General features: G+C 40.8%; 2 protein-coding genes across 3 annotated transcripts; one reads left to right on the forward strand and one right to left on the reverse strand.

The window, feature by feature from the left end:
* Positions 1 to 1,708: 1,708 nt before the first annotated feature.
* On the reverse strand, positions 1,709 to 10,130 carry LOC118232976. 2 transcript variants are annotated; one of them, XM_035428270.1, is made up of 5 exons: positions 9,990 to 10,130; positions 6,654 to 7,004; positions 5,258 to 5,362; positions 3,600 to 3,652; positions 1,709 to 2,295 (listed from the first exon to the last, which is right to left on the reverse strand). In XM_035428270.1, the coding sequence occupies exons 2-5, from the start codon at positions 6,877 to 6,879 to the stop codon at positions 2,158 to 2,160; spliced, it is 522 nt and encodes a 173-aa protein (XP_035284161.1). In that variant the 5' UTR covers positions 6,880 to 7,004; positions 9,990 to 10,130; the 3' UTR covers positions 1,709 to 2,157. The 2 variants fall into 2 exon arrangements, with proteins under 2 accessions (XP_035284161.1, XP_035284160.1); XM_035428269.1 differs by lacking the exon at positions 9,990 to 10,130 and adding an exon at positions 9,010 to 9,084.
* lgals17 (galectin 17) lies at positions 9,408 to 16,249 on the forward strand. The gene is made up of 6 exons (XM_035428266.1): positions 9,408 to 9,539; positions 10,440 to 10,486; positions 11,508 to 11,837; positions 12,386 to 12,655; positions 13,580 to 13,636; positions 15,065 to 16,249. Exons 1-6 carry the CDS (start codon positions 9,511 to 9,513, stop codon positions 15,178 to 15,180), a joined length of 849 nt encoding a protein of 282 aa, XP_035284157.1. The 5' UTR covers positions 9,408 to 9,510; the 3' UTR covers positions 15,181 to 16,249.
* The last annotated feature ends 591 nt before the right edge of the window (positions 16,250 to 16,840 follow it).

A 16,840-nucleotide genomic window follows, 5' to 3' on the forward strand; every position in this document is an offset into this window, starting at 1 on the left:
TTAGATGAGGAGTCCTAACCACCCCACCCCCCCCCCCTTTTTTTTTTTAAACAAAGAAGGAAAACTGAAACAGAAGAATTCTGAGAGCCCAACTCACATGACAGGATTCTAAACAAGTAGAACTAGACCTGGATTACGAGAACCTGGTCTGTCATAAAGTATAATTTAGAACATTCTTAGTGGGGGTGGGGGGGGGGGGGAATTATATCTGTCGAAACATTTGTTGGGGGAAATAAAGCTATCCATGCATGACTGGACAGTTACAACAAATAAAAATCCAAGGGAAAATACTGGGAACTCAACTCACAGGATTCAAAGCAGGTATGATTTACAGGAACCTGGTTTATCTTACTGTATAAATTTAGGTATGAAATGCTGATAACTGTATATTGTGTAAATGTTTAGAAGTGTATGTCTTTACGTTCCTAGAGATGCCAACAAACATATGTGACAGAGGATGCTGGGTAATATAAAATGCAACTTCTCGAACTTGGCCAGTAAGGGAAGGTTCTAGACCAACCTGTCAAGACATTTGCTGTTTTAATAAAAGGAGATCTGTGGATAAAATAGTTTTGTTTTTTGCAGTGCCGGGGAACACCGTTGGTTGGCACATGGAGCAAGAGAGAGTGCGCACCCACACAAACACAAAATCTAATAAACGACCATCTTCACCCTTCCCCCTCGCGGGTTCAGGTGAAAACAATAAACTGAAATGACAAATTAAAATAGCAAAGACAAAAGAAAGTAAAACAGAGCGATAACTATTTCAGTAGACCAGCTCCTCCTACTTTTCCCCGTCATGTTAAAAGAAACAAAACTGAAATTAAATGAAACCAAAATAAAAAAGCTACTAAACCAGTGGGTGTGATCCCCCTTCTTTTGGAAGTTTTGGATGGATAGCTGCCAACATTCTGGCACTTGTTACTGGTGCTACAGTCACACATGTCAAGCATTTTTCACTGCCACACCGGAGATCTGATACTTAAATAGTTTTTATTTAAAAACTGGATTTATTCTGGTTTTTTTTTTTTTTTTTTTTAGTTTTCTGTGATTTTTAACAACTTTGCTGTGACTGCTTCGTGATTTCAGTGACGAACACGCAGCCTCACCGATCAGTGATCTGTAATAATATTTTCCCCTTAGAATTCACCAGAAATTATCACTTTACTTTAAAAACATTTCTTCTAAGGTGGTATGCCCGCAGTTAGCTCAGGGCTCCTACAGGAAGCATTGAACTTCACTATCTACTGAAACTGCCAAAGTGTTCAGCGTTGAATCGACTCGGCAGCATAATGGGTAAGGCGTTAGCCTTGTAACCAAAAGGTCGCAAGTTCAAATCCAACGTAAAACACTGCCATTGTACTCTTGAGCAAGGTGCTCAACCTGCATTGCTTCAGCATATAGCCAGCTGTAGAAATTTAGCTGGATGCAGTGTAGAAAGTAAGTAGCTCTGGGTAAGAGCGTCTGCTGAATGCCTGTAATGCCGACTCTGGTACCCTTTGGACTCACCTTTACTCTGTTAAAGTGGACACATTAACACTGTGCGGTGCCTTAAATATTTAACCTACTTTCTCAAATGTGGTAAGTTGTTATTTGCACTAAGCAGCACAGCACGTTGTTCTTTTTTTAACCGTGAACAAAACCCGCACATCCTGTAAGCACACTCCTTCCGCACGGTCCTCGTAAAATTAAGGTAAAACACCAAATATAACACAAAGGACACAACAAAGCATTTATTATGATTTCCAAGCCAGACCTGTCAATCCAGCCGCATACAAGCACATTTTTATGTGTAGGAGCAAAGAATGAAGGACAAAAGTCAAGATGTTAAATGCAATATTATTCGATATCACATAGCATTAAAGAGACAAATATATTTTGCAATACCGGAAAGCTATTGCAGTCTATGTACTGGATGTCACCAAGCTTATAAATGGTTTCACAGCAGGAAATGTCTCCTTCGACTTGAGTAAAAAATTCAAGACATTAATTTGCAAACAATATAGCAATATAAGCTGTGTAACTTAAGTCATAAGTGCGTGGTGCATGGCAAAGTATAAAATACACAAAAAAACACACAAACATTCAGTAAAGACAGACTGAGCAGGTACTTTTCATCTGAGAAGGACAGCGCTAGATGCAGCCTGACTTGTGACATCAGCAGTTCTGATTGGTCGGAGGCTGTAGAGCTACCGAAGCATAGGTGATGTCACCTGAAAGGGGCGGGGTTTCTCTTTGCCGAGACTTTTTGGGTTTGTTGGGAAGGTGAAGACTGGCGTAGTGCAAATTCTCTTCCTGAAACAAAAAAACAAAACAAAAAAAAGACAACTAGAGTGACATATCACACAACACATATACAGTCACAATAAGTGCAGGACATGTATTTTCCTTCCTAGTTTTTTTAAATTTTTAAATCATATATATATATATATATATATATATATATATATATATACATTTTTTAATTTGTCCAGTAACTTACTGTAAAGACAAGATAAATTGTAGAATGCACTTCAGATGCAGGCCAACAAGTGAGTGGGATTCTTTGCTGCTGATGCCCAGTGAGGATTCTACAACACTTTCAAGGGGTTTACTGATAATTTTGATTATGAATTATGATTATGACTGTGCAAATCTCCACTGGCAGTTGATTGCCATGCATCACCCAGATGGATGCTGTGCATTAGTGCTGGATGGCAGATTAACCTTCCACAGGGTACTGAACACTGCACACGGACATCCTTACACAGTTTTGAAGGATGCAATGAATGTAATTATTAATACAATAATGCAAATTGTGGAGGAATTTAACAGACTTCTTAACAGTCTTCTCTCTTGTGGAAAAGTACAAAAATGACTTATTTAGAGTGTATTTCTTTAAGCCTAGGGCCTTATTGTGGTTTCCTGGCTGCCTGAGCTATAGACCGGGCGTGTTGCCAAAAATATAACCTCCCATGTTCAATTAGTTTCCTTAAAGAAAGAACTATTTTTGTTGCTTATCTCTTTGCACGAGCTGTGAGTTTCTCTGTTTGTCTAGGAGGTGTAAAACTTGCATAATAAACTGCCAATTTTCAGAGAATCGCAGACGTTGTATTTCTCCCCGTGATATCACGTACTAAAGCTCCTCAGCCTTAACTGAAATCTCTGTTTAGAACTGAATTACTCGTCAACGCAAATAACTGTGTCCATAAATGCATTTTTGAAGCCTCCTTACATGGTTTTAAAGGATGCAATTAATTTATTCATGCGAATAAGTGTGATTCTGTGTACAATTATTATCATAATAATAATAATCATTGTCATAATAATGACACGTATTACAACTGAAATTCTATATATTCATCATGAGTATGCTTATTATTGGTATTAGCAATAGTCATCATCATCATCAATGTATAACAATTAATGTAATGTAATGTATTTATGATAATGATGATGATATTATTATTATTACGATTATTAATAATAATAATAATAATAATAATAATAATAATAATAATAATAATAATAAAAACAATACTGCATTAATTTTTTAAAATAATAATTTAAATAATTTAATCATTATTCTTACTAATAACTGTAATAGATTTTTTTTTTACCTTAATGATGTCATTGTTGCTCACACGGTTGCTACAGGTGGCTGGACTGCGGACTGCCAGGGCAATAAGCAGAGATGCAGCAGTTAGAATTACTGCAGGACAGAGCTGCCCTTTCACACCCCAATCCCCGAGCGTCAGCAGCTTCTTCCATTCACAAAACAAACATGGCGCTCTACTTCGCACGGTACCTGAGCGAGTTTTCCCATTTCGCTCATCTTTGAAATCAGCTCAATGTGATGCAGCTGTACAGGGTCAACGGCTATGATGTGATCAGCCCGTCAGTTCAGTTAATCAAAGATCCAAGAATGACTATTTTCAACATTGAAATGTTATTACAAAAATTGTAGTGATTTACATTCTGCAAAATAATCTGGTGGTACTCAACAAATTCATTTCAAACCACCACGCAAATTTTGTCCTGTTTACTCCAATCCACCTTCGAACACATTCTATTGCCTAGTGCAGCCTGGTGTTGGCTGGCTGTTTGCCATTTCTCTCAGTGTTACTGGACAATAATAAAGGCATAATGGGTAAGGAACTGGTAAATGTCACGGGTTCGATTCTCTGGTAGGACACTGCCATTGTACCCTTGAGCAAGGTACTGAACCTGCATTGCTTCTGTGTATGTCCAGCTGTATAAATTGATGCAATGTAAATTCTATGTAGAAGTTGTCTAACTCACTCTGGATAAGAGTGTCTGCTAAATGTTTGTAATATAATGTAATATAGCTGAAACACAAGCTCTTGAGAAATTGTGCAGTCAAGACAAGTCCTTGGTCTGCAAGTCAGCAGATAAAGCTGGGGGGGTGGTTATTTCTCATGCAAAGACTTTCAGTATGATCAAGACGTTTATCACCTCCTACAAGATGATGCCTATAACAAGCCACTCTAACTGCCAGTTTCAAGTCTGACACTGACAAGTTTACGAACAGTGCATGTTCTCGGCACACTGTTACAGACAATGAATACTGTCATTGAATATTGTCAGATATATTGAGATATAATGACGATTGTTTTGTCGATTTGGACACTGTGGCTTCGCTGCACATTGGGACAATCACACTTCTCTGCACACCAAAGTGACAGACAAAAATAGTTTCCTTCATGCCACAAGTTTCCATCCTATCCCCATTTGAGACGATGAATGCTGGCTGTTTTTAAATTGTACGTGCAATCCTGTTCATGTGATTTGCATGAGGAGACGGCCATGAACAGATATGGATGAGAAATAAAATTATGAATGAAGAAATGTTCTTGGAAACATTCTTACACACAGTTTACGAAGTTTTCAAAAATCATTCAGCCATAGAAGACCCGGAGCTTATGGATACTTATGGATGGTTTTTAGCAAAGGTGTAAAAGCCTCGTCTTTATTTCCTTGGCCCACACAGTATCTACAAGGGAAACAACATCATGTGTGTGACTAAACTGCGCATCATTTTTCCATTCCGAAGTTAAACGGAGTTCATCATTAGAAGAGGAGTGGGGCTAGTGTGTTAAATAACTTCTGCATGGCAGACTGTAATGGGTGTTGGGCAATGAATTGTAGCCTGATCAGGGTGGGAGGCTGATTTTTGGGACGTCCAGATTTTTAAAAATGCAGGAGCCCTGCTCTAACCCACCCTCTCTGAAGCTGTGTTTCAAGATGGCCGACTCACCTCTCCTGTGGAACAGGCCACAGACACAGAGCGCGGTCGCCACGGCGACAGCGGGGGGTAGGAAGACCAGGAGAGTCCAGCAGGACAGAGAGTGTTTGCCTGAGCCTGAAAATACAAAATCTCAATAAAACAAATCCAGAACTGCGATCAGCTGACCCGCAATACAGCATGTGATTGTGAAAAATGTCACATTTTTTTCAGTATAAAATGTGGGGTGTGTGGGGGGGGGGGTATGAAAATGCCAGTAACTGCGCTGTTTAAAAATTGCATTGGAAAAAGTCAGGGTGATGGTATTTATAGAGTAGCGATGGGCAAGGAGAGCTGTACTTTTTCTGGGTTTCCAGCCAACTTCTGCTTTTTGAATGAACTCAATCATACGCGAGAGCCTACATTTCATTTTTTGATGAGCTGATGTTTAACGGTTTTCTGTCCCAACCTGAGACACGCGCACACACAGAAAGAATAAAAAAGAGGGGACCTCAAGCAAATGCTAAATGGACTCTTTTTCTCGATAAACATTTGGCTGGAACATTAACTTCAACATAACCGCAAGAGCAGGGGGGCCTTACCCCAGACACACGCCTTACCCGTCTTCCTGTGTTCTCAATAATTTCCACTGGCTTGCATGGTTAGCTGGTGAACATTCTCGTTTTTGGGGGTTTTTTTTCCAATCTATCTACCTATCTCTCTCAGAACCCACAACCACTGTGGCGCAGCAGTGTGTGTGTGCCTGTGCATGTGTGTGTGTGTGTGTGTGTGGGCAGACTGCAATCAAGTTTCCAAATTCATTTAATAAATAGATTATCATAATGATTTTAAACATTTATAATTTAATATATGGTTAAAATAAAAATGTAAAAATGCATACATAAATATAAATAATTATTTTTAAATGATTCAAATGAAATAATGTATTAACATTTTATTTGTGCTGCAAGGTACTTCAACACACGTCATTTTTAAACAGAGATTGAGTCTAGAAAAATGCCGGGTTCTGTACAGCTTTGCCTGAAAAAATGATAAATTAGATTAAATCAATTTATTTACTTATTTCCCTTTATTGACAGCATCCGAAAATAGCGTCTCTGGCGAAAGTATTGCTTCTTCATATGTGTCCATCACCCTGCATTATCGTGTATATACTGCATGTGTATCCTTTAGAACCAGTCCTGGGTCAAATACGTCTGTTTAGAACAGTGATTCTCAACCTCAGTCCTGGGGGCCCACTGCGTAAGCTGGTTTTCGTTCCACCCAGAATTGCAACCCCAGAGTTTTAACAGGCTGTTAGGTGTTTTCAGGTTAGAGGGGTTGTCCTCTTAACCCGCACGATGTCAGAAACATTTCTGGAAAACACACCGCGCACATAAATCAGCTGAGTTTGGGACGTTACACTGACCTGGAAAAATCAGCCGAATTCCTTTTCCAAAACGAACTTCATCACTGTCCAATGCAACGCAGTAGTACAGGCCTAGGTCCGACTCTGTCACTCCGGTAATTTTCAGGCTGAAAGATTTCCTATGATTGTCCTCTTGTGTTTCGAAGTGACCGTTGTCATCGCTGTGGTATACGGTCATAGTTCTATTGCCAACGTTACCTTTTATTATTGTAGTCAGTGCGATCATCTCTTCTGAGGACTGACTCAACCACACTATTTTGTGTTTGAAACGTATACTGCAGGGAAGGGTGACATTCTGTCCAGGCCGCACCAAGAATGATTCGGACGACTTAGAAAGCTCACCGGAGCCACCTGACCAGGCAAAACAAAAGAGAATGTGTCTTTAGCCCCTATTATATGCCCTTCTGTTTATTCTTAAATGCTGTCTGTTAACTCGTAATGATTTATCTTAACCCCTAATGGCCAAGATTAAATAAAGTCGATGTCGTCTTTTAACTTGTAGGCTACTTTGAAATTTTAAAAACAAACGAAGAGCCGACATCTCAAGTTAAGATGTACTTTATTGGTACATAAAGGTAGGTGTCTGGAAACCCTAAAAATGGCACAGTTCAAGGTTCCTAAAAAGCATTATATCGCGTTAAGTAATTAAAAGACAAGTTGCCTACGTCGTTCTTTCGATGTTTTTCTTGTAAATCCAAAATGAACGATTACACATGTTACGCAGATAGGGTTACACAGACAGTTTGGAGTGTGATTATTTGAAAACACTAAAATAAATTAGTGTTAGTACTTCAGTGCGTGTCCTGTCATATACAAGTGTCAAAATGTTGAGACCTTTTAATTTTAGGGGGAAATTACAATCCAAAATTTCACTTTTTTCAATTGTCCAGTATTGTATTACATAGACAGTTCGGAGTGGGATTATTTGAAAATGCTACAGTTCAAATCAGGTCACTGCTACTTCAAGACCTGTTCTGTCGTAATCAAGTGTCAGAAGTATGAGACCTTCAAATTTCGGGGAGAAAGTGCAATCCAATATGCACCTTTTTCAATAGGCTTATACTATATTGGTTTATATAGACGTTTGGAGTCTTATTTTAAAACGCACATCATTTGATATTTACTTTAGTTCCTGTTCTCTTGTACACACGTGATACAATTTTGAGACAATTATATTTTTGGGGAGAAAAAAATAGTATGTGACACTTGGGTATCTGATCTTTCCGTAGGCATTTAACTAATACATGCGAAGTGAACGTAACGCGTTCAGGGTTGTACAGTAGCCGACATCGCGTTAAGTAGTCTAATTAAGACAGACGAATAGTCCTATCCAGCGTGATTCTTTTGATAGATTTCTTACAGGCCCAAAATAAATGGTCATTTGCGGAAGAATTCAAATAAAAAATAAGGACAAATTTATTTGATGGAAAGAGCTCGTAGCAGGTCTTAAATTTCCAATACATTACATTTATTTAGCTGACGCTTTTATCCAAAGCGATGTACACTAAGTGCATACCAAATGTCATTAGAACAACTGTAAAGCACATGTCTGATAAGGTACAATACTGTACAGTTATTCATAGCCATGAACACATTAAGTCCAGTCAAACTAGGAGGCATTACAAGCAACGACATCAAGACAATGATACAAGGCACAATAAGTGCTGGATGGAGGTGCATGTATGGCACAGGCGTACCATGTACTGCTTTACACTAACAAGGAAATATATCCCACCCCCTAATTATGGGACTGAAACGAGAGAAGGAAGAGAAACGAAAGTGCAAACAAGCATTGAATAATTCCCTTCTCCGTCCTCCGCCTCGGGCAGCGACATCCTATTCCGTATGCTCGATTCATGTGATGCATCCTAGCTTCGATTTCTCAATTTTCTAAGTTTCATTAGCCTAGTAATTCAACTGATATTTAAATTGTCAGATCCTGTTACGTATTTATCCTGCCTGAACTTCGCATCATTCCACTTACACAAGTATGACAATCCATTCAAAGTGTCCCTTTTGAAAATCATGTTGAACTTTACTTGAAACGGTTGAGACTATCAACTGGAATTATCTATTGTATTCTGGGTCACTTTAGGAAGCGACACAATAATAATAATAATAATAATAATAATAATAATAATAATAATAATAATCATCATCATCATCGTCATCATCATCATCATCATTATCATAGTCTAGTCATAGTCATAATCATCCTCATCATCAATGGTTTTCCCCTCCAATAAACTGGTAGGCTAAAGTAAAAGTGGGTACTCAATCAATCAATCAATCAATCAACATTTAATTAATGAAAACAATAATTAATAATTAATTCATAATTTTGTAGGCTACTCACACCACGTAACCAGAGCGAGTGCGAAATACACGTTCCTCATGTCCGCGCTTCGGACGCTTTTAGAAACGGTGAGGGGGGTTCTGAGTTTAATTGTTGCCTGGGGTGGTAGAGATTGAACAGACCACCGCAGAAACGCTCATTTAGTAGGAAAGCGGAAATGGTATGTGATCGTAGTAGGGCAGCAAAAACGATGGACAGTGATTGCTGACATAGGCTATTCTGCGAAACCGCCGCGGATGGTCAACCGCAAGACCCTTTTAATGGAAGTCAGGGGGACTTGGGGGAGGCTAACATTCCGTTTATCAGAAAGCTGCTAATAGCCGATGTTTGCAGGAATGACTACCAGCACAGTGCTCGGTTTCGTTGCCTTAAGTTTCGTTCCCTTAAGTTTCGTCTCCTTAAGTTTCGTCTTTGAACGAATGAGCTCCGGTGTTGTCAACTACGTTCATCTCAGTCCCGACAGATCCCGGCGACGGAACACCAGAGTCCTCTTGGAACATCATGCTGCGCCCCTTTAAGATCTGCGGCCGGTAAGTAGCCTACAGACTTCGCCACGTGTCCTAACTTCCTTGCCCGTTGCAGAGACAAGTAAATGGCTGGGACATTTATTTCACAAGAAGTCATTATTAGACCAGTTGTATTTTTCCCCACATTTTATAAAGATAATATGTGATCGCATAATTAAATTTAATTAGCCTATATTTAAACTAAATGTAATTTTAAGTCCCGCATGATATACGTCCTTCTTTCCTCATTAGTCTGTTTACTTACATTTATTTCGTAAAATACTGTGGTATTGTGATAAACTGAAACATTCTGTTTAATTATTTAATAATCCTGTTTTCAACGATAGTTTCCATGTCACCACACTGGCTAAATAGGTATACGCACGGTAGAAGTTTTTTCTGATTTTATTGTTTTTTTAATAGTCATTTTTCAGCCCTATTCTATTGATGACCTTCGCTTAGCAAAAAACAAACCGTTGATGCTGGTTTCACTTTCGTTTCTTCTGCTGCTGCCTAGTTTCCTTCATTGGAAAACGAAACGTAAGCAAATCGGGGGTGTGGCGTATCAGATGTCCTCTCGTCCTATCGCGTATTTTTGGATTACGGATACATATCTTACCCCGAAGGCGTTCTTAAGCACGCAAGCGATGCATTTGGGAGGCAACCGCAAAAGCAGAACGCGTCAGCTTCTTTGGCATCACGTGTATTTAACAGATGCTCTTACGCAGAGTGACCTAGAAATGTTGGCGATCGTAAGTGCGTCCACTCGTATGAGCAATAGTTGAATCATATTACGAATCAAAAACAGGTACATCAGTGTGTTAGCCAGCCCAGTGTCTCAAATGTGTCTACAGCCCCGCCATATGGAATTATCTGGGGCTGACGGTATCTGGGTGTAAGCACGTCTAATACCTGTTTTCCTAGGGTCTCTGTGCAATGTGTTCTCCTCCACTGTCTCATTCACCTTTCAGGTGAGTTGATTTCTGTACAATGCTATCCTGATATGGCTAGTTGGAATGCAAGTGTGTAGAAGACGGTAGATATGATCACACACATGATTGCCACATTCATAGAACGTCTTTTAATTTTTCGATATCTGTTTTCACATTAGCATAAAATGACATTTCCAAATGGAAGTGGGTGTGTTTTATATCTACACTACATGACCAAAAGTATCTGGACACCCCTTGGTTTTTCATGGTTTGGGCTAGGCCCCTTAGTTCCAGTGAAGGCAAATCTTAATGCTATCGCATACATCACATTCGAGAAGATTCTGTGCTTCTCCGACAGTTTGGGGAAGGCCCTTTCTTGTTTCAGTATGACAATGCTCCCGGGCACACAGCGAGGTCCATATAGATATGGTTTTGTTGAAAACGACGTGGAAGAGTTTGACTGGCCTGCACATAGCCCTGACCTCAACCCCAACCTTCACCTTTGGGATCAGTTGGAAAGCCAAAACTGCGAGACAGGCCTAATCGCCCAATCAGTGCTGACCTCACTAATGCTCTAATGGCTGAATGGAAGCAAATCCCTGCAGCAATGCTCCAACATCTAGTATAACTCCAAATGGTAGCCCCACACCCTGAAGTAATGACCTCAATGCTATGAACCTTTTTAGTTGGGCTTTTACATAGTTTATTTCAAATTTATTATTTTACTTATTTTACTGTCATTACCTTTTATTTATTTATGTATTTTATTTTTAGATGTATTTTTACCTCACTTTTATTTACCTTATTTTACATGTATTACCTATTATTGAACTTTTTTATTACTACTATTGTTTTATAGCTAGAATTCTTGTTATTAATGATGTGATTATTATTTTTATTTTATATTTATTTGTTTTTACTATGTTGTTGCAGCTTTTTATCTTTATTATGTGAAGCACTTTGTGCTATCTTGCACAAAATTATAAATAATTTGTGGTTTGATTTGATCTAACCACTGGGACAGTCATTTAACTCCAAATTCTGTCCTGCCCACTTTCAGTCTCCGAACTCTCCGTGTCCTCCTATGTGGGTGACCAGGCCATGCTCCCCTGCAACTGGACGTCCCGCGTAGGGGCGGTCCGAAGCTCCTCAAGCCCCTACCTGTGGTGGGAGACTCCCATGGAGAGCGTGTTCGAGCTCCAGGGGGGCCTCTGTTTCGAGGGGCCCGACTACAAGGGGCGGGTGGAGGTGAAGCCGCGAAGTTTCGAGGAGGGCGACTGCTCCCTGCTCCTCCGGGAGGTCCGGTTCTCCGACGCGGGGCCGTACGAAAGCTTCATCAGCGTGGGGAAGAGGAGGAGGTTCATCCGGAGCGTGGAGCTGAACGTGAGGGGTAAGGAGGGGAGGGGCGTGGCCGATTTCGTAAAGCCGGACGGTCGGATTTGGGGTGATCTCAGGGCGCTGTCAGTCGCTGAGATGGTTTGAACCGATGGTGTTAGCTTCTCTTTCTTCTCGTGGTAGGCAAAGCAAGTGTAGGCATCTAATCGGTTTCCTTGTCTTACCTATCGTTTGTTGTGGGCAGTCCACGCACACGTTTCTCCTAACACCAGTCGCTTGCCTCTGTAATATGACATTCATATGTTAAGGGGCGACATAGCTCAGGAGGTAAGACCGATTGTCTGGCAGTCGGAGGGTTGCCGGTTCATGCCGCCCTGGGCATGTCGAAGTGTCCTTGAGCAAGACACCTAACCCCTAACTGCTCTGGCGAATGAGAGGCATCAATTGTAAAGCGCTTTGGATAAAAGCGCTATATAAATGCAGTCCATTTACCATTTACCATTAATCCCTGATGGATAAAAGTACAAGCAAAACACCCCCACAGTGATTTGACATCTCCCTCCCAATTTCTGAGTGCGTTCTCTGTCCCGCTCCCTCTCCTAGATCACAAGTCCAAGGAAACCATGGTTGAAGGACAACAGCTTAAGTTGAACCTCCACACCACCCAGGCAGCCACCGTGGTCTTCCAGAGGAACAGGGAGGCGGGGGCAAACGTTATCTGGCAAAGGGGGGGCGGGGGCAGCAGACAGGAGCATCTGACGGAAGGGGAGAGAGAGCTGACCCTTTCGGGAGTGACGCTGGAGGATTCGGGGACCTACAGAGTTTTGGATCCCGACGGGCTGGCCGTCAGCACTGTTCACCTCACAGTGGAAGGTGAGAGGCCAGAATTGCAGAGCCAGAACATTCCGGAGAAAGTTTAACCAAGCTCTATGAAATCATTTTTAAGTGCAGGTACGATATTCAGGTTGACCAGTTCTCAAAAGTATTAAGCTCAGTATTCAGTATTTTAGAACTTATAAACATATTTACAAAAAATCTGATTCTCTATCAGTCATTTATATAGATTGTTTATCATTACATTATATTTATTTGGCTGACGCTTTTATCTAAAGTGATGTACAGTAAGTGCATACCGAAGGTCATTGGAACAACTACAAAACACAGGTCCGATAAGGTACAATACTAGTTTTTTAACAGCTATACATAGCCATGAACACATTAAGTCCAGTTCACACAGTAAACATTACTCTCTGACCTAACGTATGCTAAATCAGACTAGGAGGCATGACAAGCTACAACATCAAGATAACAATACAAAGTACAATATAGTTGCTGGATGGAGGTAAATGTAACACGAAAGTGACACAGGAGGTACATGTGTAGCATGAAACACAGGGATTTAAGTGATAAAAATGATCCCAGATTGGGAGTGCCCCTCAGAGTGGTGATGGTTAGTTAGTCCAGGTATAGTCTGTAGAGATGAGTCTTCAGATCACGACGGAAGATGGGCAATGACTGAGAGGTTCATAAAGTTACAGGGGGTTTGCTCCGCCACTGTCATTCAGTTTCACTGTAGTGTATTCTTCCTCCTTCCTATTTCACTCATTATTTTACCTCCTTGGTTCAGAAAATAAGCTGAAATCAGGTGGTGTAGCTGAAATATGGTGGCGTAGAAAATACTTGGAGTTGAGTAGCCCTGCTCCAGCACACAGACACTAACAACAACAGGCAGAAACAGAAACCTACCATTCTAATGAGGTCTTCTCTCAAAAAATGTGAAATTCTCTGTCTTTTCAGAAGCTCTGAATAAGCTGCCCGTCCCTGAGGGAAGAAAGGATGGGGCATATAATGAAGGTGAGTGCAATTTTGTGAGGTGAAACTTTAAAAAAAACACTGATTTTAATGTGCTGTATTCAAGTAAATTTACGCAAGAATAGTTCATTAAAGCCCTGCAAAGCAACTGTGAACGTAATGCGTTTGTTTATCAAGGGTCACCGTGCCCATCGATTGGTCAGAATGGTATTATATGCATATCCAATTATTATATGCATATCAGTTATTTAACTGCCTATAACTGATTAAACAGTGTTTTTCGTCATTACTTGTGTCACTGTGATGGCAAGTTAGTGTTATACATTTCTGCACAACTATTAAAGTCGGACTGAAATTGCTTGGCTTATATTTTCTACTACCCTTGGTGGTAAAATAGGCAGTGTCGGCTGTATTATCAAATCATTTACAATTTATAATTTTTTGTTTTGAATTATAGAAATTGGTGTTTTAAAAATCACTGCGCCACCTACTGTGCTTTTTTCACTTTTTTTAAATTGCCGCTTCCTGACGTCAGGAAGCAGTCTCACTTGCATGCAGCCTATCACAGCGTGTATTTGCTTATGATTGACATTGAGGGCTAGGCTGCATTTGCCACTGTCAAGTCTGGCAAACATGGCACCTTGCAAGCGGGACTGTTGTGTTGAAGGACGCACAGATACTACACGCAATCCCGAAGGACATCTACTGAAGTGTAGCCTGTCACCCTATTATTTTATCTTGATGGCTGTCTGACACTCACAGTCAACATTTTTCCACCATCCGCACTTTTATTTTTTTCCCGCCATCGTAATTTCAGTTTTCCCGAGTTCATTGTAGTAGCCTACTGGGAGGGAATGCTGACTTCAGCTGTTTACTTTTCTGTCATTTTAAAATGTATTTTTTAAATAACTTTGCAGTTCATTGGTAAACGAAGTAAAGTGGAAAAAAAGGTGAAGTGAAGCTGGCCCACTCGCTGTCACTCAAAACGCAAGGAGTACGCCCTCGACCCCGCCCACGCAGTATCCGGCCTCCATAGTAACATGATAGTAACATTTTTGTGTTATGTCCAAAACTATAAATTTTTGTCATTAAAAAAAAAAAACATTTTAAAAACAATTTTGCAATGGTATAGAATATAAATAATGATACAGTATTTCAAATCTCAGTCCGACTTTAAGAAATATAACCAAATAAATATAACTGGCCACATTTTGCATTCGTAAGGCCTAGGAAGCCTATCTTGGGTGTCCAACCAATCGCATTCCTTGGAATTTTATTGCATCGAACTTGTTAACTTGGTAGTTTGCTTCAGGCTCCTAGTGGTAAGATTCATATGAAGGAACAGTTATACAGGAACGTGGTGATGTGTGGTATTGAACATACTGGAATGTTGAATGTGTGTTCTTGTTAAATCACCACATAACTGGGCAGGACCAGCACATTCATTTTCACTCTAATTTTTTTCCTTAGATGCCAGAGATGTTCAGTCAAGCGCAATCCGAACAAGTGGCACATCCCTGATTATGAGCTCCCTCCTGTTCATCATCTACCACATTCATTTCCTTAGTGGATTCTCACGCACGTAATCAAGATACACTGTCTAATCCCTATTTAAGTTAAAAGGCAAGCAACTAATTCAGAATGCTGCAGCTCGTCTGGTCTTCAGCCTCCTCAGACACTCCCACGTCACTCCCCACGTCACTCCCCTGCTCACTACCCTCCACTGGCTGCCTGTTATAGCTCGCATCAAATTTAAAACATTGGTCTTAGCATACCAGGCAGTCAAGGGATCAGCCCCAGCATACCTCCACAAGATATTCAAACCGTACATGCCAGCCAGATCCCTCCGTTCTGCACCTGCCTGGCACCTCCCCCTCTTCGCACCTGCACTTCCAGAACACGTCTCCTGTCTGTTCTGGCCCCATGATGGTGGAATGACCTCCCCATGGAGATCAGAACAGCTGAGACACTGACCCATTTCAAGTGACGACTGAAGACTCATCTCTTCAGGCTGCACCTCTCCCCATCCCTCCCTACCCCCCTGTAAATGACTGTAAGCTTAGGGTTGTAACTCTGGATAAGAGCGTCTGCCAAATGCCTGTAATGTAATGTATGTCGGTGCACTGGAGTAATAGCTGCTAAAAATTGAGCTTTGCAGTCTATTTCTTGACAGGTAGTATATATCCATCTTCCTGTATTCTTAGAAATATCCACAGGCTTGCATGGATAGTGGATTAAGGTGTGGGACATGTTCAATTAATGCTGAACGCCTGTTATTACCTCTAACCACAGTGAACTTCCTGGTAAGTAAACACAAGCAGATGGTCGAGGAGAAGCAGGCCTGCAGACGTAAGGGCGCTAGCTAAAGCTGAATATGTTGGAACTGAAATTATCAACTGAAATTAGATGTTGGGCGATTTGCTGGCCTTTCAGGAACCAAGGGACACCTGTCATCTTACTCTCCACCACACCAATTAACCAGCTATAATCATCAATATAATAGCCAACAGCAATCCACAGGGGTGTGCAGACAGACAATATTATCTGTACCTACAAAATGATCGATTTCTGTACATGCAAGGGTGTTTGGTGGTGTATTTACCTACTGGTAGATCTTTTCTTGACAAAATAAACTTTAATGATCATATCAGCAGAGTGCAGTGGAAATCTCTAACATGGAACACATATATACCTCCAAGCAATTTAAGAAATAAAAAAAAATGAAGTGATGAGTAGGCCAGCTGAATTTTATTTAATCAGAAGCAGCACAGGGGACGTAAAGACTAACGACTCAAACGGGACAGGGGACCTGACGACTCGCTCCAGCGGGATCTCAGGGCCCCCGAATCCAGGGCCCGAACTTCAGTCTCTTCAAAAGCAGCTTCAGTGTCTCCAGGCCCAGCGAGCTGACCCAGGAAACTGACCGGCGTCTCCCCCCGAGACCGAGCGGACAGTGCGAAAACTCTCGCCACAATGCCGCAATTATTAAAAACAATAAGCATTGTACAGCAAGCGCAGCACTGAAATAAAATAAACAAAAACCCCAGCTCTGTTACCAGCCTGTTATATATGTACATTCATATGAGATTACACACTTATTTCATAAGCAAATGCCTTTTGATTTAATAAAGGATTACAACAGTTATTCCAATTTGGCATCCGACCCCCCCACTCTCACCCCCCCCCCCCCTACAGGTTCCCTCCACAAGGACACAAGAAAAAAAACTGGAGGAATCACATGGCCTC

The sequence above is a fragment of the Anguilla anguilla genome, chromosome 8 (assembly GCF_013347855.1).
Source record: "Anguilla anguilla isolate fAngAng1 chromosome 8, fAngAng1.pri, whole genome shotgun sequence".
Taxonomy (NCBI): domain Eukaryota; kingdom Metazoa; phylum Chordata; class Actinopteri; order Anguilliformes; family Anguillidae; genus Anguilla; species Anguilla anguilla.

Bases quoted from the DNA above. Each gene is read 5' to 3' on its own strand.
- LOC118232976 (XM_035428269.1), bottom strand. From the start codon at position 9,049: ATGAGGAACGTGTATTTCGCACTCGCTCTGGTTACGTGGT. The intron at 5,363-6,653 runs GTCAGTGTAACG...TTGTATTTTCAG, and splicing joins AATTCGGCTGATTTTTCCAG to GCTCAGGCAAACACTCTCTG. The intron at 3,653-5,257 runs GTGAGTCGGCCA...TTGCCCTGGCAG, and splicing joins TGGCCTGTTCCACAGGAGAG to TCCGCAGTCCAGCCACCTGT.
- lgals17 (XM_035428266.1), top strand. From the start codon at position 9,511: ATGCTGCGCCCCTTTAAGATCTGCGGCCG. The intron at 10,487-11,507 runs GTGAGTTGATTT...GCCCACTTTCAG, and splicing joins CTGTCTCATTCACCTTTCAG to TCTCCGAACTCTCCGTGTCC. The intron at 11,838-12,385 runs GTAAGGAGGGGA...TCCCTCTCCTAG, and splicing joins CGTGGAGCTGAACGTGAGGG to ATCACAAGTCCAAGGAAACC.